The sequence below is a fragment of the Accipiter gentilis genome, chromosome 5 (genome assembly GCF_929443795.1).
Source record: "Accipiter gentilis chromosome 5, bAccGen1.1, whole genome shotgun sequence".
Taxonomy (NCBI): domain Eukaryota; kingdom Metazoa; phylum Chordata; class Aves; order Accipitriformes; family Accipitridae; genus Astur; species Astur gentilis.
In genome coordinates this window covers 22,553,233-22,576,167 of record NC_064884.1, presented here as the reverse complement: position 1 = coordinate 22,576,167, position 22,935 = coordinate 22,553,233, and the positions used below count along the sequence as shown (strand labels likewise).

The following is a 22,935-nucleotide window of genomic DNA, read 5'->3' as shown; positions in this document are numbered from 1 at the left end:
CTCTCTGTGGAAGAAGAACCAGAAAAGCACAGAGGTGGCTAGCAGTGAGCCTAGAGCTCCTTCTTGGTACAGCACAGTCAGCATCCTACTCTAATTTGCTTATAATGCATTAAATCTATAGTGCTTGAATGAGCATATAAAATCACACCTTTGCAAAAAAATTTAAAGAAATTGATCTATTACTCACAAACTCATTATCCAATACTTTTTTCAACTCTATAAAAGTAGATCCACACCCCTAGGAAAAACTCATTCTCTCTGTTCTTTTTTTTCCCAGCTCATCATGTTCAAAGCTGACTGCTGATTGTACAGGAGTGTAAAACCAGTATTTAAAACCTTAGTGGAGTTTTGTAAAATTTCACAAATAAAAATAATTACACTATACTTATTCACAAATACCACACTGGCCATGACACAATAAGGTAATGAGATCGCTCATTAGCTATCTGTATGTCATGCAGATTATGATTACCATACAATAGCTGCAGGTAGTTAGATTTTTTCTTTAATAGTATCTTGAAGAGCTTTCACTGAGCTGCACAACACACACAAATCCAAGGTGTGATACCCTCATTTTCCACCTAATTCTGTAGATTATGGAATGGATGTATCCCACCTAGGCCTATACATCTAAAATTTAGGCATGTAGTCTAAGTCAACTGTTCAGGCATCCTCTATCAGCAGTGGAAAATGGACATGCACAGACAGGTATATACACACATTTGAAGCATCTCCTCCCCCATGCTCTCTCCAGCGGTGGTTTCCTTCAGTTTTAACATGGTTGAGATGTACAGTTGTCTGTCCCTGAATTTACTATACAGCTACCAAAATTGTTGATGGCTATAGCTAACAGAAGTAGAAATCCTGTCCATGACACCTAGAGACATCTAAGTAAAGCTCTATAAACCCCAAGCAGTTCTGTTTCTGGATGTGCTCAGATCTGACTCCTCTCTCTTGACAGCACTACGAAATTGGATGACTATCTCATGATTAATTGTATTTACTAATTTCAGACTAGGTGTTATTCACTTATGTCCTATGAAGGTTTTTGAACGAAAAAAGCCTCATGATCACTTTTATGTGAGCATCACACAAAAGGCCCTGACAACATCCGCAGCCATGCAGGCTGTGTGGCTGCATGAGGTATTGGCACTTTGCTTACTCTCACTTCCTCAGGCAGCTCCGCAATCTGAGCATGCACCCAGGACACACTTACTACCTGGAGTCCACACATTTCTCAACTGCAGAGCACTTCAGCAACACCCACTTCCTGTGCTTTAGGTTTGCTTTTAGACAAGATACTCAAGTGATTTCTGGAGCACAGTGTGGAGAATATGTCTAAATTCTTGTAGCAGGGTGCCATAACCACCCAGGTGAAGACTCCTGCTCATTTTCTGATCTGACACCTGTATTTCTGTGCAACCAAAGGTTTTTAAGCCCCAGAAAAAAATAAACAGGATTGAATGATATTTTTCAGCACTTCCTACTTCCAGTTAGTAATGAAGTTTTTTCTAGTGTATTTGCTGATGTGCAAAACTTGAGAATCTTGGTTGATCTTGTTCTTTGCAACTTGAATGTCCTTTCTTGATACTAGTAGGTAGAACACATAATCAAGTCATTACAGAAAACATTAATGAAAAAGGGTACAACTCAGAAAAACTTGCAGTTAAGACCACATTATAACTTTCTGAGATAAAGGGTATTTCTTTAAGCCCCTTCTGTAATTGTTTTGGTTATCCTCAGTTTGGTATTTATGAGGTTTGGATGTCTTCTTAAAAACACTTGCTGTGGATGAAAGACCATGATGTGTTTAGCTACTGATGTTTGAGAGATGTGTTTAGCTACTGGTGTTTGAGAAAGGGATGTCTTCCTTCAAAATAAACCTCAGACCACCCAAAAATGATAAAATGAAGAAGAAAGAAGAAAAAAAAACCCCAAACCTCTGAGATATACTGGCTGGAATACTCACTAAAACATCCTAAAGGTCAGACAAAGCACAGACAAATGGTTTTAAAGAACACTTCCCATCTTTCAAGAGAACAATCATGAAACACAAACCTTTTCAGAGCAGTACTACGGTATGATGACAAATATCATTAAGAGCTTCTCAGCAAAACAACAAACAAATCTCAAGTGCTAAACTATCATCTGTTGGGAACACATGCAGAGACATCGTGGCAAGGCTCATTAGCATAAAGCAACCAATAAAATTTATGCTGCAATAACTATATTGCTTTTAAATTATTCTCTTTCACAAATTGCCTAAAACTCATGTAACATTAAATAAGGAATCAATAAATTCCACAGTGGAGCAAGAAAGGCACTGTAACACATTTATACCAACATAATATACGAGCATAAGACTTTTTACAGCTCCCTTGTGGCTATATTGTACTTGAGTTCTGCTCTAGCTTCATTTGTGAGAATACCTTTATAACACACATTCATTACCTGTTGACTATTGCATTTTCTAGCACTTATTAATTTATTCATCACAAATTAGCAAGGGAGCAATTTCTGACTTTTAAAGGAAGATCAATTAGCAAAAGCAGATATGAAACTTTTTAGTATGGCTTCGTGATGCAATTCTGTAGTCATCTGAAAAAGGACACAACGAACCCAAAACAAAGTTTTTGCTTGCTGAAAAGGTAATTCTGCATCAAGAATTTGCTTACTTACTTGTTACTAGAAATGGATAGGGGACAAGCACAAGGCTGACAGTCACCCGGAGAGCCTTGGACGACACCATAAAATCCCAGCGCACATCTCTCACAGTGGTGACCGGCAGTATTGTGCTGACAATTCTGCAGAGGAAGGAGACAGAATGAAAGCTGTATTTGATAATTACGAGAAAGCAGACAATATTTTGTTCCCAGCCTCAGGGATTCAAACTTATTTCAATTCATAATTTCTCTCTCCCTGATATGATTCACAGTGGGACTGCTTGCTTTAAGCATCTATCAAATGCCTGCTGAGTTATATATGGGTTTATAAAGAGAAAGAATGGAGGCCTGTAGCGAGCCAGATGTATCATATGGAATTTCTTATCCCATTCATCCTTCCTTCCCTCTTTTGTTCCAGCTGTTGAAGCAGGAGAAATAATCAATTAAAATTCAATCTTACTGTATGAGGTCACCTGTAAGAGCAGTGTTGTGTTTCTTGCACAACACACGGTACATTGCCTCTTTAGTTTGCAGGTATCTAGTTTTTCTTTTTACACAAATAGTAATTCAGAGGAAAAAAACACTGCATAATCTGAACTCTAGAAAATCAGAATGGAAAACTTTAAAGGTAGATGGTTTGCTTTTATGACCCCCTTGAACTTTGACACTTAAGCTATTTAAGCAAAACTGGATTAAAATATTATCCTCTATTTTTTTACATCAGTTACACAACTTACAAATTTTACATTAAGATTAACCTAGTACATAGGCTCAGAAATGTAATACCTGACAAACTGATGTTTCAGAGTCACACATAGTACTGTGTCCATGACATTGACATACAACACAGGCGCCTAAGGACTGAGCAGGTGTCCTTCCCGCAGGTGGAGATGGAAGCCTATAAAATCCCGGAGAGCATGACTGCAATAAAAAAGATGCAGAAGAAAACAGATCATTACAGAGTGGACTGGGTACGGGGAGCACTGCAAGCTCATCTTTCCAATCATCTGTTTTTACAAGTTGTGAAAAGAACCTGACAGGCTTCCAGCTGTGTTACAAACAATATAGAGTACTTTACAGATAACAAGAGCCAGCCCTAATTGGAAACTGCTGAAAAATCCCTGGAGCACTCCACTGGCACCAGGCTTTTTATATTACAGCTTGAGAGACCTTTCATTCAGATGCAGAACACCTCACTGTTCTCACTGTGCATCAAGCATCATTCCTTTCATTTCTTAAGAATAAGGTTTGTTTTTGAAACAAATTTTTTGCATGGACTGTGGAGAGCAAGCACGATGATTCTGTTTCCTTCGCCCTTGGTGAGTTTTTCAGGTTTGACAAGCTAATATCTGCCTACACACTGCCTGATGGATAACAAGCAACAGCCGAATGATAATAATCAAGAAAATGGCTGCATGGCTGCATTATTTATAGCTATATAATTTAAAGACCACAGAAGTACAGAATTCAAAATATTAAAGGTTTTCCATGTCTTCAGACTATCAGCCCCGAATGAAGTTTATCTATCACTAAGTCTCCTCTACTCCAGCTTGGCAGTAAAATTCTGAGAGCAGCAACCCCAAAATTACTAGCAAAGCTGACACATGCAAAATCAAGCACTTGATCTTTATTTCAGGCTTATTATACAAATCTGTTAAAGTGTCTCCATAGCTCCCAGAAAGCACACAGCTATGGCAGCATAAAAATAGAGGACCATTTTGGTAGTTCAGACCATGAGGGGCACGTGCATACAGAGGAGTCACTTGTCCCACGTATAAATCCCACCACCTAGTGGTGCTAGGAGCCTATGAAGGCTCTCTGATGAGGTCATTTCCTACTGTTGACCACAATTTCTGCTTTTTTTGGAAAGAAGGGGAATGGTACACTTTCCACACAGTAATAAAATGGATGCAAAATAAAACAAAAGAGAATCTGGACTAAGTAACTTTTCATGATCAAAAGCAGGATTCTTCAGTCAAGCACTAGCTGACTGACATGCTACATTCTATTCATATGACACCACTCTGACAGTTTTATAATCATTGCCAAAACCTCCAGGAGTCTAAGTTATGGGAAAAGCATAAACACAATTATTTTCTTTAGAATCACAAAGAAAGTAATCTAACTCACTTCTGCTTTTCCTCTTTTATTTTGACTTAGACTACATTAAGTTCCCTGAAGCATAGAAACAGTCTATCTGCTTTTTCATGGTTTGTGAAGAATTCCAATTTAGATAAATAATCTCAAATGAAAGTAATTTTGTTTCTTACTACAATTTCCTAATTTGCTCCTCCCTCTCCATCCCCACAAGAGTCCTTGTCCAAATATGGTACAAAGCACAGCTTTACAAGTTCTGAGTGACTTTAGGATCAGAGTATAAATATATGGTACATCCTCATCCCTGTTTTTTCTGATATGCTACTGACACCCTTCTCATCTATTTTGATCTAAGCATTTCTGAGATGAAACAGGACACAGACAAAAGATGAAGCAGACTACATTTTTCATTACTAGTTTGGAAGTTTTTCAAAAGTAGCCATTAGGGAAACTCTTACGAATGCTTTTTCAGCCTGCTACTGGATTTAAAATAAATAAATAAATAAATAAATGTCACTTCTGTAAAAACTGCTGTGCACATAGTCCTCACAATGCAATTACAACATGAATCATGAAACAGCTATATATATCCTGTTAGCATTTGCTTAAAAAATGCCTAGGTATCAGATGCTTTTTTCTCCTGCTAAAACTAAATAAACCTTCACAGAACACACCATAACCTTCACTGAGCACACTAAAAATAAATCAAGTTATGAGCATGTGAAGATTGCACAATTAAGCGCAAAGCATGAAGGTTGCAACTGAGACATTTATTCCAGCCCCTGGTGAGTGTGAATTAAAATAAAGTTCTAATTACATTATAATACATTTTCCTTTGAAAATGCAATTTGTTACAGTAATTTAAAAAAAAAATCTCTACTTCTGAGCAAATGCTGGAGCCTGTTAATTTCTCATATGTGTATTTACACACATTCAGGTGTATGCTCTTACCAAAGCAGTGTGCAAAGAAAATTACTTCATTCACTTCCTTGCACACATTTCCTACGAACTCACTGTCCCTGTTGCCTCATTTGCTGTGTACACAATCCTGTATAACATCTGAAGGGAGCAGAGTTCTTGCAGATAACAAGGAATCTTTCCCTTCATTTACTTACTCCAAATTTTCTCCCACTGCTAGCTTGGGGGAACCCTTTACAAGATTCCACTTTTAGTCAGGATGTCTGAGGGATTTGCAGAATACTCGCTGTGCTGTTCCCTGCCACCTCCACCTAGCAATTGCAATAAAGGCATTTGGAATTGCTAGTGCTGCTTAAAAATGAAAACATGGTGTTTTGCACACAGAAAGACTGCCAGTCTCACCATCAAGAGCACAGACAGTCAAAAATATTAACTTCTATTCAGCAGTTAATGTATTATGCCTTCTCTGGCACCTATCTTAAGATCCATTTTACAAAAGCATACAAGTCAGCTGGTTCTCTGTAAAACTTGGTACTTTCGAAACATGCAATCTTCAGCATGAAAACAATTACATAAGTAATATAACTGCATGTATAGGGAGCACCGAGCTCACTTAGTTGACCAGTGACTAGTTTTCTCCCAGTTTCTCCCAGTGTTCAATGAATTAGAAATTTACCAGACTTCAGTGGTTCAGGACAAAAGTTTCCATTAGTATCAGATCTATTTTGTTTTATTTTAAGACACAGTGATTTGACTGCTTCTAACAATAAAGTAAAATATGCTATTTGGAACACATTCCAGAATTTCTGCTCCTCTTTACAAGCAGCTCCATTGCTTATATAAGGGGTACTGAAATTTGATAGGAGGCAAGCTTTTGTGTATGGACTGAGCAAGATCTTCTTATGTGAGTCCTACACCAGCACTGGAAGAATAATTGTGGGAGAGGAAGGATATCTGCCAGAACTCAGTGGCCCTTTTCAATGTATATTCATAGGTTCACTTATCCAATTGGATAAAATATAAACATTAAGAAAACTGACTGAATGTGCACAGTAGACATTTCCTCAAGCTTTGAAAACATCTTCCACAAAGCTTCTTTCATGAAGCACAGACATGCTACAGAATGGTTCTCATCTACATTTTTAATGCATTTGCAGTGCTATTTTGGGCAGTCAAGCACGTAAAATGAAAGCAAAACAGACAACTTTCATCCTATTAGTATTCATCCACAAAGGCATGCTACCAGAAGACTTTCAAGAGGAAAGATCAGTGTGAGGAATCTACAGGTTCTCAACTACGAACTGCCTTTTTGACCAACTGTTCAGAATGCACTATTTCAAGTATTGCTTTTGCAATGACTTCTCTTCTTAAATTTTGTTGTTATTTGAGTTATTCATTATAATACAAACATTTAAGAAATCAAAATTGAAATGTTGTTTAGCTTTTTTTCCAAAACAAAATATTTCAATCAATCATACAGCTTTATATGGGAATTTAAATGTCAAACAAGGCAAACTAAAAAATCTGGAAAGCCTTTACAGAACAGAATTTTAAAATTCTCCGTGGCTCTGTTTAGAGTGCTACAATTCTTTTGTTTTGAATTTGGTTTTATACTTTATTTGGTGGATTTCATTAAACTGACTGATGTTTAACTTTTCAGGAATAAGTAGTATGTAACTTTTAATTATTCATTATTACAAATGTTAATTTGTAGTTTACTGACAACTATCAATAATTCATAGAATCAATTGGTGTTTTTTTTTAATTTGGCATAGAGGTTTCCTGTGTTTTTCTCCCCAGATTCTGTGAATTGTCATCATGATTAAATGATGCCTATAGTTCAGCCTTTTGGAAGATATATCGTAACTGTATTGTGTATTATGACTTCACCATAACATAGCACAATCTGTTGTAATTACAAACTGTAATACTATTACAATAGTATTATTCCCTTATCTCTCCAAAAAGGCTTGATCAGGCAACATCAGTCACACAATTCAGCCTCAGAGATGCTGACCCAGTGAAGCTCACTTTCCTGTATTCTAAGTATTTGAGTCATCACCATGGTTTCAGTGGCATATTTGCCTAAAGCAAAAAAAAGTGCTTAAAATTCTTGTGAGAGAAATAGCTGAACAAGAAAGAATATAAGTAATTAAGGGTGAGCTGTTGCTAGTGAAATGAATTCACACTCTAATTACTTATCACACCTTACTAATGAATGGATCAAAGAAGGTATAAAGACTTTTACTGGAAGTCAGGTTACTACTGTACCTCACAAGACAAACCAGAATAACCCAATGGGCAGTCACATTTCTCAATCAAGTAAGCCTGAGGAGTCATCTCAGACACAGGGCCACCTTCAGCAACTTCCATTGAGATCTCAGAAATCCTGAAAAAAAGGAGCAAACATATCTAATGAGATTAGTCAAGCACTAACTCAAACCCAGTTAGTTCATAGTCTAGCTGGCATGGGAGAAAACGGTCTTATTTGGCTGTTTGTAGGGTTCTTGATCTACAGGAGGCAAACAGCAATATTATTGCCTCTCCTAAGGAAACAACAAAACTACAACGACCTCCAGTCTCATTTTCCATTTCTAGGCAATAGTATAACTTTTCTCTCCTGCTTGATTCTATCTCTTCTTTAATCTCTTTTCAGCCAAACTATTAACAAAAGCTCATAGCTGATTCTTCATTTGGAGGGACTCATTAAGAAATTGAAGTCACATGCTAAATGCAGTTGCAGTTCATGACTCTCAGAGGTAAGGCAATAAAACTATTCACTAAATGAGTTTTTAATGAGGCAACTATTTAAAAAACTAAAATAAAATCTATCCTCAGCAACTAAAGCAATGTAACAAGCTCTAGAGCAGACTCCAAAGACATTGGACATTTGCCTTTTTAGCAGGAATTTTAAGATCTGTAGCCAGATACTTTTTTTTTTTTTTCTTTCCTTAGGACCATTTAGACACAGAAACAAACAGTTTAAAGCAAACAAGAAATCCTACTACAGAAGCATCTGCTAGTATCAAAAAGCAATATGCTTTATGGTAGAGCTTCTGACATTTTAACTTTCCAAACATTCGTTTGATTGCATTAATAATAATAACCTTGCCTCCCAACCACTCCCTGTCTTTCCAACATGCATGCTGACCTGCCAAGTAGGGTTGAGTACATCATGGACAACAAACATAATATCTAATGACATACGCTTAATCCTAATGTACCACAATGCTGTTCTTTTAGCTTACTTCTTCATTTTGGGGGTTTGTTAGTTTATTTAAATGAATGCTATGATCTGGAACCCCTTACTGTCTCTGAGAAACAAAAAAGGGTAGAAGAGTGTAAAGTTTAAAGCTTCAAATACAATGCCAACCTAAGAGAAAATGTCAAAGAACGTGTGAGTAACTAGCTGAATAAATGTTGATAATGCTGCTAGAGTCTATTCATTAAGTGTCTGTGCATAGGCCTAATGCAGAGGAGCTCACGGAACTGCTCATCTCCTCATGCTCATAGTCCATTCCTCTGTTCCCAAACCTTGATTACTGAGCAACGCTCCTCTTCTGCGCATTGGCATACAGGCACCAATGTCAGGATGACTGTAGGAAAAGGAAACGCCTACTGCTGAATTAGATGAGAGTTTTGTGATTGAGTTTAGGCGATCAGACCCATACCTCTTGATATCTTGTGTCAATGCAAAATCCCCAAATCATCTAATATCCTAAACCCTGTGCTCTCTTCTTACTACCTGAAGAAACTGGTTCAGTGGAGCAGGGAAACTGAACAAAAAAACTCAAAGCAAATAAAGCCAGGTCAAAACAGAAGACTGAAAATAAAGAGGGCAAAACTATTCAGATCTCGTATGTCAATGTAAGCTTGTGTTGCAATCTCTGTACATTTAATGGAAAACCAAGATGAAATCTGCCTCCCCATCATCTTAAAGGCTAAGGCAACAGTCTGTGAGCTGCAAAAAACCTATTTACTGTCAGAAAGCTGTATTTACATAATAATACACTCTGGGACCACAAAGCTACCTGTTTGTGTGAAAATGTTACTTAAGGAAGGTCAGGCTTGGTTGATTCTTGGAACATGTCTAATAGGCAGCAGTCCAACAACTGCTACCTGATCAGTGTCAGGGATATTGAAATAATTCACAGTCAAATTGAAAGTATACTTCCAATTCAAACTAATTTATTATCACAGCCCAGTTGCCTGAAAAGCAAAACAAAATCTAATAAAAGAAATGTTTCAATTTAGAGCAGTGAATGTGAAAATGAGGGCAACAAAATGAACAATATAGGAGAAAAATGTTTGGCTTTGGATTCTGAGCAGAAATCTCTAAATCACTAGTAATGCTGCAGCTTTGAAGCAGAAACAACATTAACATTGCTGCTAAACCATATAGCTAATACAGCGCTAACGTTAGAACTAGGCTATTTTTATGTTTCCAACTGCTGCTGCTGCTTTGACTTTATTTTAATATGCTTTTCCTGTAGTTTATCACTTATCTGCAGCTTTTAAACTCTGCAACTGAAATTAAAGCACTATTAAAAACCTTAAAAAAATTAAAAAGACTTCATATATAATATTTTCCTCCTTCCATCCACAATTTCTTTTGCTTTATACTTTTCTACTATGCACAGTCAGGTAGAAAGAGATGATTTACCAGTTTAGAACAGGGCCCTTATTTAGAAAGCACAACACACTCTATTTAAACAAATACTTTATTATAAGACACTTAATTCACACCTATGTTTAAAGTTGAGCATGAATATTGTCCTTTAAAGGGTCTCAGCCTATTTTTAATAAAAGCCTTCAATTCTTACGCAGGCTAATATTCCACTAACCTTTAAAAACATTTTGGGGGATTTATTCTGTGGTCTTAAGCAAAACTTCCTCTGAAATCATTCAAGGTGCTAACTTGAAAAAATAATAATGTATTCCTGCTGTTTATTTTCTACTTAAAGTCTTAGATGCCATGTGATGAATGCTACCTATGCAACTAGATGGATCATAAAAATCTATTCTAACATAACCACCTCCAAAATCAAATACAGTATTATATGCAAGGTTATGACTTCAGAGGGAGAGTTACCAGAAAGACCAGATGAACTCTTTCCTAAGTCCTGCTGTCATATAAAATGTCACATTCTGAAATGTGATGCTGTAAAAAACATTTTGGTTCTGTACATGCCACTTTGCAAACCTGCCCTGAAACTGAAAAGTCCTCCTCTGTTCTGTTACATGCCTCATTACTAGGTAGCCTTGATAAAATGGTGGCATATTACAATGCGGGGTCTACTTCAGTCACAATGGTCATATGCATCTCAGAACAAAATCATGAAAAAGGATGTTAGTTTTCATAACTTTGCTCATGATGCTTTTGCTGAGATAGTATTCAATTTTTGCTTCCACAGCTGAACTAGGATCTGTAGTGCATAAAGGGAAGAGAAGGGAGAAACAGACACAAAACGTGGATATGGTCCTCAAACTTCCCATGTCGCATTGGAGTTACTTTCATAACTCCTTACATGAGAATTTCTTGTGCTTGTAATCCAATATCCTAAATAGGCTATGCAAAAAAAAAAAATGAAACCAATGTAAAACATTTATGGCATCTGTTGTTAATATTTAGCATCTAGCCACTGCAAGGTAGATGAATATTTTTCTGTAGGTGATATATTTTAAACAGAGACAGTAGCAGCAACAATGACTATGTTTTCTGTCACACAATGCTGCAAAGTTGCACAGTATCTGCCCCTACTATTCACCCTCAAACTCCAAAGGTCATGTTCTCATAGACCTATTTGTAACCTAGAAATCTAGAAATAATTTTAGCCTATCACTTTTATGATGACGTTCACTGTTATCCTCTGAACACTTTAATAATTTTTTCTTGAACTCCAGTATCCAAAACTTGATGCTCAGGCTTTATTAGTGCTGGGTGGAAGTAAAAGATTAATTTTTTGCACTTTGCAGGCCGTATCTATTTATACTTGCAGCTAGAATATTAGCATTTCTCCACAAGAATATTATTACTGAATCATGGTCACCTGGTGATACATCGTAAACAATGGAACCCTATTTGAAGAATAGGTAACTCAGCATTGTTCATTGTTTGTTCAATTGACTACTCCTTTCAAAGTGTAAAATCTTATAGTTGACCTTTAGATCCCAGCAGATTTTTGTATTATTCCTTTCATCTTGCTGTCTGATGTCCACTTCAAATTTAGTAAGCATTACCTTCATTTCAGCATCTAACTGATTAATGAATAAACTGAATAGAAAATGTTGACTATATCTGCCCCTAATATATTGGATTAAGTAGCATTTAATTAAAGGTGTACTCTTTCATCTTTGACTTACCTTCTTTCCCACTTGCAAGAGAAAATTCCTTCATAGACTAACATTTATATTTCATTACAGCACCATGTTTTCATAAAGTAGATAATACTTTTGGTTTGTTTCAGGATGCATGTACCTACACGTGTTTTCTGTTCTAGGATCCTGAAAATAAAGATTTCCTTTGCCTATTGTGATTTAAATTTTCTATTGGATAAAATTTCCCTCTCCTGCACCTTCTGCTATGCTGAATGCTAACTCCTTCTGTCTTCTCAGCAACTGCTTTGTCCTGGGTTCAGCTGGGATAGAGTTAATTTTTACAGGAACCTGGGAGGTGGGGGGCATAGCCGGGGCAGCTGACCTGAACTAGCCAAGGAGCTATTCCATACCATGGGACATCCTGCCCAGTATATAAATGGGGAGCGGGCCGGGGGGTGGTCTCTGTTTTCGGTGGGGGAAGTGGCGGAGCGTCGGGTCCCGGGTGGTGAGCAGTTGCACTGTGCATCACTCTTTCTGTATACTTTTTCATTAGTACCGTTGTTGTTGTTGTAGTTTCTTTGAGTTTGTCCCAGTAATCTGCCTTTATCTCAACCCTCGAGGTTCCAGGTTTTTTTCCTTTTGTCTCCTCCCCATCCCACCGGAGGGGGGCGGAGGAGTGAGCGAGCGGCTGCGTGGTCCTTTGTTACCGGCCGGGCTGAAACCACGACATGCTTATAGCTTATGTTATGAATAAAAATGCTTCTGAGACTAGCTGGGAGCTCTGTCAGGTTATCTGTGACTACTACACTATTTTAAACCACTGGATGAAATAGTTACCTGCTCTGCCTCATGATATTGCCATGAGTAGCCTTAATAAGAATGTAATGAACATCATACAACACATTCAGGAAGTCTTCCCGGGATACAGCTCTACTTGGTCTTGAGTCATCTCCGTCATGTTTCCAGGTGAAATCTGCCTGGGATACCGTCCTGTTGATACCTGGGTCATCAGGGTAATATTCCCAGGGCACAGTGTTTCTGACTCTTTGGTCATCACCATAATATTCCCATTCGTGCTGAAAGACAGTAATACAAAGCCAGATTATTAACAGTACTAAAAAGAACCAGGTGCTTAAGTTCTGGGAAAAAAAGCAGATGGAAACGTTACCTCTGTCATCTCTATCTCGTGCCTTGTCAGCTGCCCAATCAGAGGAGCAGCCATATGCCGGACAATAATTCTTGTATGGGTGGGAGGCCCACCTCTTATGATGACTTGCGGGTAGTAAGTAGTAAAACCCGTCTCTTCTCGTGCTTCAAAGTAGATTGCATATTTCAGCTTGCCTCCGTAAGTGGTCAGCTAACAAAGCAAAACACAAAGTACAAAAAGAAATCTCACTTTCAGCTAGCTAAAAATAAATTCCTGGGCATATGTAGGAGCTAGATGCATTCTGCAACTGTGTGCAGTCTGATGAATGTGCATGTAGTAGAAAATAGCAATACATGCTTGTGGAACTATCTGGGGACAAGGGCTGTGTTCAAAAATACCCATCAGCAATTTGTTATTGTACTACACTAAAAATGTTATCTATTTCTTTATATGTGCCTTGGTGCTCCCCTAAGCTCATGTTTAGAGAAAGAAATAATATCTAAACTTTCCCAGGCCAAACAAAGAAATATCAAAAGTGCAAAACAAATTGTCCCAGAGGTGCATAACAATATCCAAAAGGAGGGTTACTTCAATCATTTTCTCCTATGTAACTTATAAAGATCAGGCATTTTTTGTTTAAAATGGAGAGAAACAAAAAGTTACAAGAGAGTTATATTAAATTAATGAGGCTTAATTTTTCAAATAACACTTTCATGAGAGAATCTATCCTGTGGAAAAATATTACATGTTACTGTCTGTAAATATCTATTTTAAAATAGTTTTTATGGAAGAGACTTATGAATTTTCATAACAGAGTGAATAATTTTTAATAATGGAATGGCGTTTATTTTCTTTTGAAGTACCTTCCACTGTGTGATGACATGTTTATTGGAAGGGAAAATAGACATTCCAAAATACAAATATAAGATTAAAAAAAATAAAAATATATAAATCTATGTCAGAATTCAGTGGAATTTTATGTTTACCTTTCGTCCCTCAAACTGCTCTGGAAGTCTCCAGTAAACAGGTTCTGATCGAAGATCCTGCATCACCTGTTCTATATTTGCTACTATTTCAGGAGGCTGGAATGCAATCCCTGAAAATGTGCTGCGCTGAAGCTTTTCATCCACCAGTGGCAGAATCATTTGCTCTGGCTTCAAGGTCACCTATGCATATTCAAAAAAAAAAAAAAAAAAAAAAAATTGAGAAGAAAATCAAGTCTATTTTTCCCCCATGAAGTGTTAGGTCTTTAAATTAATTCTAACTCTTTAAAAAATTATTTCTAGGTAATTTCATTTCACATCATGAGCAATTTGTCACAAAACAGTCTTACTACTACTTCAGGTATAAACAGTGAGAATAATGACTTCCCCCCCAAGCCTTTTGCACCTTGTCCTCATGTTAACAAAGAACATACTAGCACTTGTTAAAATAGTTTCATCAGCAAGTGATCCCATTAATTTTATTGAAGCGATTTTCACAGTGCTATTTCAGTCTCGGCCCTCTTCTGTTCAGATTGTGAGAAGTGTACCTTAAAAAGAAGCATATTTCTCACCAACACTTATTATATATCACTGGGGCTGTGGAACACAATGCCTAATCTCCTGGTACTTTTACACAATATTCAAGCTAAGTGTTCTCCGGATAATATGCAAAGAGTGAGGGCTCAGCGTTTCTGTAACTCTAAATTCAGATTTAATGAAAAATATAAGGATGCCACTTAGATACTTGTAATTTTCTTAGACTTGTCGAAAGAGTCTCAATAGCATTATATAGAAATCATTATTTTGATCAAAAACTGTAGTAAGAGTCTTAGTAATTCCATGAAGATGAAAGTATCACAGGAAGTGTGTGAACAAATGCGAAGGGCTGGTATCAAAATTGCTTTCTCCCAAAGAGTGAGGAAAACAAAGAAAACAAATGCAGAGTCATACCTCTAACAGTCATCCCAGCAACAGGCTGTTCACAAGAATCAAACCAAGCCCTGTACTGTACTTTAAGCATCTTGGTATTTCCATTTACAGCAGCGTCTATGGACTGATCAGACATGGAAGCATTCCTAACATTGCCAGCCCTAAGTGAGATTTCCTGAGTTCTTATCATAATCATATTTTACTGTTTACTACTTTAGACATCAAGAAAGTGGTCAATGCATTTGAATTTCAGATCAGCCTTGCTTTATTGTCATATAAGACAGAATTTGCTTGTTTAAACATGTCTAATGCCATTTGCAGCACCTGAGAGTATCTGAAATAGCCACCAGCAGCTGGCAGAACCCAGTCTCACTTAGTTTACAACTCTGAATCAATTCTGAAGTAGATCAGAGTACCAAAAACTAGATGAGATGTGGATGTACACTTGTTTAGATATGAGCATAAATATGAAAGGAAATTAATTAAGAGACACAAAATAATCAGGAGGTTTAAACTACGTTTCTGCTTTGTGCTGCCACAAAGGTCAAAGCACAATTTTCCAGAATTGTTGCTGTCATGGAACTTGATTAAATTTTATAACTTGTCAGCCTTTTACAGCCTTTCATCTCCAGCCTACCAGCATATGATGGGCAAAACTGAAATAATGACAAAAACTGGGTCACGTCCTGATAAATCACTTTATCCACTGGGAAGGGAAAGAGGTACTATTGGACTGAACAATGAAGGAGAGATCGGGTGCTATTTCTATTATTTTAACTGAGAGGTATGAACTCTTTAGTAAGAGATCACACCTTGAAGTGATAAGCCTCAAGTATCCTTAACCAATTGATGCTTGTGCATGACAAGGCAGGGGCTTTGGATGATTTGCATTAGGCGGACATTCCCTCTATGGTTGACATACTTTCTAGCAGAGATATGACTGACCATACATGGGCACTGAACCAGTCATTTTCCATTAGAAATAGCTCCTGCAGAATGTACCTGAGGAGCTGGCACAACAGCAATGGACAGCAGTGGTCTTAACGTGTGTTTTGCGCTCATTGTACAAATAAACGGAGACATCCAGCCTGCCTTATTTGTCAGTCCAGCATAGGTCTCAAGGCCCTTTTCCACAAAAAAGGTGGAGAGCTCTTTATTTGCTCTGATGGATTATACCTTCCCATTCTTGGATTTAAATGGAGCTTCAACAAGCTTTTTTTAACCAACAATTAAAATAAACATATTAATTGAACCATGGGAAATCTATGCTGGACAACGAGCATCTGTGACCCTTGAATACACCTTGGTAAACTGTGTATTATATACCAGAGATTATATTACAATGTATAATTTCCCCACATGACTAGCTTGCCCTTTCCTGGGTGTTAATAGCTTTACTTTGGCTTGACGTCAGCTATCTTATCGCTGGTTTTCTTAACTGCTTATTTACTTTTAATGCCTTGACTCTGATTGTCTAATGGAACATACTGCTCTCTCTGCTTCTTGAAGTATAGAGAGGAAAATGATTGCTTAAATGTTTGGCCATTGTCTAGCTACCTCTCAGTACCTGACTAAAAGATGCCAGCAGGAAACAACATTATCGCATTACATGGCTCAGCAGTTTCCTACTCACCCACATGCGAATCAGCCCCCTTGCCTCACTGCACTGTGTAGTCAGGCCAAAGCAATAGCAACTGCTGCAGCCAAGTAGGTTTCTGGCAGAGAGACCAAATGTACCAGATTTGCACCTGTCACAGTGGACACCTTCCACATTAACCTGGAAGACAGAGAACATAAAAAAAAAAAAAAAAAAAAAAGTCAAGCTTTGTTTTGAGGTAGTAATAAGAAAAGGAAAATCATAGAGTAATTATAATAGCAGGGTACAGAAAGAAATAATAAGTGTAAGGAAATATTCAAGGAACTTTCCAGCTTATTATCACATACGTATGCAAACATATACAATTAATGTAATTGAGGCATTTGCATTTGTATCCACTGAGTAGCTCTGACCCATGGATGCTGGCTTCAAACTGACAGTTGTAAGCACAGAAAAATCAAACGGCACTTTGGGCATGACATGCTCAATAACTGATTGATAAGATAAGAAAAAAATATGTCCTTCTGAAATTGCCAGGGTTAATCAAGCCTTTTGTTTAATAGGAATTAGCTTTTACAAGTTAGAATGTTTAAAGTACGGTACATGTTCTTGCTGAGAAACATATTTTAATGGAAATATTGTAGAGAAAAGCTTTCCCCTCTTTGTGATTGTTTTACACATCATTGAACAGTATTAACAAAGCTGAAATGTTTCACTGTTGTAATGTCAATGCTTTTATTTTCATTTTTCAATTAGTCCAAGTAAAAAGCTATACCAGATAGGGCCAGATACACAATAATTTATGCATAGCCTTTTAAAACCATTTTCATACTAAGACAAAGGTATTTAAAAAAAAAAATCAACAATATGAAAGCACTGGTTGTCGTCCCCCCCCCCCGCCTTTTTTTTTTCCTCTTGAGAATACTGTGAAGAAGCCAATCTAAAAAACAAATTCAACTTTCCAAAGCTGATACAGGAAACCAACATTATCCCTGAGGATTTGCCATTTTTAACCCTCATTTCCACATGTAACTATATCAGCAAATGTGCCTACACTGTATTTAGCTTAGATTTTGCTGCTTTTTGTCAGGGCTGACAAAGGGGCTCCTGAGCCTTTGAAAGCTCATTTCTGCAGCTATACCAGCAGGTTTAAATGGGAACAATTACCATTTTATAAAAATATAGGTTCTTAAATGTATAACTCTTTCAAAAAAGTTACACAAAAGGTTAACCAACCCTAGATTTAAATTCAACCATAGATTTAAATTGTGGAGAAAAAAAAAAAAATCTGCTGACTTAATTCAGTAGTATTTGTCCATTTTCTGTCATAAATTGCGACTTTTACTTGCTTTGCATTTTGTTTCATGTCAGTTGCAGTTTCTTATCATTAATCATCAGCTAAATATATACTGTTAATTTGCACTCACAGAAACACAGAAGTAATTATATCAGCCTTAAAAGAATCAACAAAGAAACATTTCTATTTAAAAACACCATAAACCCCCATTCTTTCTGCTTAGTGCTTACAAGAGCTACAAGAAAGACACTGACATACTGGACCTAATCCAGAAAAGGGGCACCAAGATTGGGTTGGAGCACATCATGTATCAGGAGAGGCTGAAAGAATTGAGATACTTCTATTTTTCCATTTCAGAGTATGACATAGGACAAATAATGCTGAGTTTTACTCAGATGGTCCATGCGATCAACTCACTCCAGTTTTCTCACGGTCTCACCATCAAATGAATCAGTATTTGTGAAATAGAACATGATGTTTTCTGTTCAAATACACCAGAAAAATGGGAGCATGGTCAAGCAGTTTGCATAAAGAGGTTGTGAAATCCCCATCCTTGGAAGTACTGCCTCAGCGGTGTCTTTCAAACAAGGCACTGGAGTAGGTGACCTCTATAGGTCCCTTCCAATCTAATTTGTTCTACAGTTCTTCCATTGAGTCTATTCTTTAAAGGCAGAATGAAATTACTGGTGCCCATTTATCAAAAGAATTAGCTGGCAATTCAATCATTTAAATTCATCCTTTCATTTACTAGCTCTTTCTGTCAATACAGTCCCTAAAGAAGAAGAATGAATCAAAAATCACAGAAGGAATCTCTAGAGGTCACTTCTAAAAACCTCCTCCTTGAAGCAGGACTATCACCAATACTAGATCAGGTTACCCATGCCTCTTTCTAGCCAATTCTTGAAAACCTCCAAGAATGAGGATTTCACAACCTTTCTGGATAATCTGTTCCAGTGCTGCATAATCCTCCTAGTGTTTTTTTTACTTAATGTCCAACCCAAAATTCCCAAGCTGCCATTTACAGCTGTTGTCCTTTGTCACATCTTTTGCTACTATCAGAAAGGACTCGACTCCATCAACTACTCTTCGAAGTGGCTATAGGCTGCAATTGCATTTTCTCTTAGCCTCTGTTTTTTGTAACTAGAAGAGTCCAGCTCTCTCAGTATATCCTTATAGATCATCTGCTCTAAGTCTCTTTGTAGCCTTTCTCTGGATCTTCTCCAGTTTCTCAACAACACTCTTGAATCAGGTCCTAAAACTGGACACCACTTCCAAGTGCAGTCTTACCAGCACGGAGTAGAGGGGGATAAAGATTTTCCTCTGCTGGTCACGCTCTTCATGATGTCCTACTTTGCAGCTACATTGGCCAGTACGATCAACACACCCAGCTCAGTAGGCAGTTTGACTTACTTACAATGAGAGTATGTGGTTGGCTTATATTCAGTTTGCCATTACCCAGAGCCCGTATGTGCTTTTCAGCAGGATTACCACTCAACCTTTTTCCTCCCAAACTGTGCTGATTCGTGAGGTTACTCCCCTCCAGTTCATGACCTTTCTATTTTCCCAATCATCAAGCTTTTCAAGGATCCTCTAGTCTGTAGTTCTACTGTTCAGCATGTCAACCTCTACCTCCTCCAAATCAGCAATATTATCAAATCTGCTGATGGTGAATTCTGTCATCTGTGTCACTGATGAAGTATTGGCTCTGGGGTACTCTGCTTGCTAGCTACCAACTGCATGTCAAACCACCAATTATTGCCCTTTAAGCCCAGCAATCCAGCCAATTTTCAAACCATTTAAGTGTGCTGTTCTTCCAAGAACAATTCCAAATAAGAATGCTGTGGGTGGTGATGCCAAAAGTCTTTGCTTTAGTGATCCTGAATTGGATGCATTCTACTCAGAAGAACAGATACTACTGCAGTGAATGCTACTCATAAAGTGATCAGTATTGACTTCCTCTAAGTCAATGTATTATAAAGAATTAGCACTGTGGCATACTGTTATTACTGATGTGTTTGCTTTTAATTTGCCGAATATCTGAACAAGAATTGTATTGAATGGGGTTAAAATGGCAACAGCTGCGTAAAACCAGGAAGAAATACAAAGTGAGAAGAGAGCCTAAGAGGATGCTATCCTGGCAACTGTTAGTGTGTGAAAAAGCAACTGATAAACACTTAAGTCTTTCTTTATGTTAGGCTCCTCCCACAGCAGTTAGCAAGTGCACCATGAAAACCAATGAGATTTGTCTGCATGTATTGTTGGAACAGGCAAGTACAAATATCAATGAATTTTGGAATAAACTTCTCAGAAGCTATAAAATCAGCTTACAACCTTCACTGTCCTACCTTGCAGCTGCATTGGCCAGTATGATCAATGCATGAGCACTTCGCCAACTCTGTATCACAGCTCTGTGGATCAGTCCCTGCCAGGAAGCACTGACAAGCAACACACTGTGGATAATTCCAGTAACCCAACCTGCACTCGGCACATTTATCCCCAGAGAATTCAGGGCGGCAGAAGCAACAGCCTGTATTTAAGTCACACTGAGAACTTAGGGCTCCAACGAGGCTGCAGTCACAGGGCTAAAAAGGAGAGAAACAAGGAGAAAATTGCAATTGTGCTTTTGAAAAAAACCAAACCCAAAACAAACTAACTCCCAACAAAAAAGCAACACACCTCTTTCAAGTATCTATAAAATAAAGTGCAGCAGTGAATTTCCACTGTCTGAAGGTAACATATCTGAATTATAAGGCTAGGCATTTATCTTTATTCAGCAAGCATCAAGCAATTACACTAAATACATTTACAACAATGTTTTCTTTTTGAACAGATATTACTTATGACTGATAAGTTAGGCAGTGAAATCTAATAAATCTAAAAGGTCAAGGACACTGGGATACTTTGTGGACAAAATTAACTTGAAAACTGTAAGTGCCCTCTAAAAAGTGCTTTCTGTGTAAATCCTCTGCAGGGCATTTTCAGACCACTTTGCTAAAACTGGAATTGCTCAGGGGCAGTGGTCTCAGTGGAATCTAGTTCAATGTTTATTACTCATTCATCAGACAGGCTATCTTCTTTGTACAAACAGGACTCTTAGATGACAGTAATTTACACGGTAAGGGATAGAGATTTAGTCATGTGGTGTACTGGGAAGTAAACTTGCTCATAGATTGAGACTTGCACAGGCAGGTAAGGATAGAAATACGTGATTTGCCAGGGGGTCCAGATATTGAATACAGAAGTAAGTAGCAGGGAAAGCTGCAGGCTTCCAAAGAACAGAAGAATCCCTCAGTGCTATTACTGTGACTGTACTGCAAAGTTAGCACAGGACATTTGCTGTGATCACTGGTGTGACCAGAATCTCATATGGAGAAGTTCAGCTTGCAGAAGCAAACTCGGTGCCAGTAGTTCAGGTTACCACAGTAACTGACATGGATAGACTTGCTAAAATTAAGGACACAAAGCTGAAAAAGGGAGGAGGAAAATGTGGATTCATTTTCTAAGCAAAACTGTTCGTTACATCAATACTTACAGCACCTTTCTTCTGATCTGAAAAGACCATTTATAAAGAAGGTGATTATATGCAGGAAACATTCAAATTCAGTCTTGACTGAATGCCAGAGAAACTATTTAACTACTGGTTAAATGTTAGACTGCTAGACTACTACCTAACCTAAGAAATAAAACCTATTGACAGAAAGAACCTTATTCTACAAAATACATTTGAACATAAAACTTAGAAAGCAAATTGTTCACCATACACTGAAATAGCTTGGACTGCAATATCAAAACCTAAATTACAATCAGATGTTATGTTTGTTTTGTGAGCAAGCAGTTTTATGCAATGCTCTCTATCCCCCTGAGTTACAACAGCCCTGAAAATCTACTACAAAGAGTGTGAGCAGGAGATTCACATCTCACTTTGCAGAAATTAGCTGCAACATACTGAAAGAGATGTGGGCTGATAGATCATTATTAATTTAGATGGTGCCATGGAACTGTCATACTAATGCATTCACATAAAAGACAATCAGAGAATATACTCCAGAGCTCAAACAGAGGTCTTCAACCTCATTAGGATGGTTTCAGAAGCCAAGAGTCTATATCACAGCAGCACAGCAGAGGTTTCACAAGAGGAGTTTTCCATACATACAAAAAAGAAATCATTCTCGATAATTAGTTTGCAGCCTGAGCCACATGACAAACAGCCTTTTAAGAAGGAGCATTAATGGTGTATGACCATGTTCAGATAAGACACAGATCTTTGGAGTAATTGCAGCAGTACTATAAGTCCCTTATCATCAATGAGAACATCAGAGAGGAGAAGGCATTTGAACTTTGCACAATATTCACTGTCACTGGTTTTCAGCTTCAACTGAATATTGCTCCCCTTAAGAGTAGGACATTAACAACAGCTTTCGTGGACTCTTTGACACACTACCGTTGTTTTTCTATTTCTTCTTCTCTTCCCTTCCAACTTTTTTTTAACTCTGTGTCAAACATTGGAATAAGAATGATTTAAAGGCTAATGAGAAGGTTTATTTCCCCTTTAAGAACATAAGAAGAAAGTGCATTTTACAGCTAAGGTTGCTGTTTCTTTTCTTCTTTCTTCACTGTCTTTTAAGCACAAGTTGAAACCCTTCTCAAGCAAGCTTCAATTACAAATTCCCAGTGGTATCACAATTAGGGCCAAAGTAAATTTGTTCTGCAAAGGCACTGTCAATTACCTGTAAGTATACATCTATATAGATTGTACAATACTGTAGTAATCTTGATCATGTTAAACTCAGCTATAATAAAAGAAACCAGGCTCTAGTGGGACACTGCCTCAGCATGACAGCCGTATAAACAGGGTGTTTGGTGTTACAGGCTGCATACCTGAGACAGAGGGTCTGTAGTGCTCAGTAACAGATTGCCAGCACTTACACCACAGTGACACCAAAACTCACAATGCAGAGACAAACCATGATTTACAAACCTAAAAT

The 22,935-nt window shown here is 37.6% G+C and overlaps 1 protein-coding gene across 4 annotated transcripts in view; it reads right to left on the bottom strand.

Moving 5' to 3' along the window:
- Nucleotides 1-22,935, bottom strand: part of LAMA2 (laminin subunit alpha 2) — a 383,544-nt gene that overhangs the window by 111,140 nt on the left and 249,469 nt on the right. For all 4 annotated transcript variants that reach the window (XM_049800395.1, XM_049800397.1, XM_049800396.1 and 1 more), the window contains exons 23-30: nucleotides 20,296-20,532; nucleotides 16,690-16,833; nucleotides 14,130-14,309; nucleotides 13,165-13,353; nucleotides 12,834-13,072; nucleotides 7,950-8,067; nucleotides 3,450-3,584; nucleotides 2,680-2,804 (exon numbers count right to left, since the gene is read on the bottom strand). In XM_049800395.1, coding sequence (XP_049656352.1) covers nucleotides 2,680-2,804; nucleotides 3,450-3,584; nucleotides 7,950-8,067; nucleotides 12,834-13,072; nucleotides 13,165-13,353; nucleotides 14,130-14,309; nucleotides 16,690-16,833; nucleotides 20,296-20,532 — 1,367 coding nt within the window. The remainder of the gene's footprint in view (nucleotides 1-2,679; nucleotides 2,805-3,449; nucleotides 3,585-7,949; nucleotides 8,068-12,833; nucleotides 13,073-13,164; nucleotides 13,354-14,129; nucleotides 14,310-16,689; nucleotides 16,834-20,295; nucleotides 20,533-22,935) is intronic.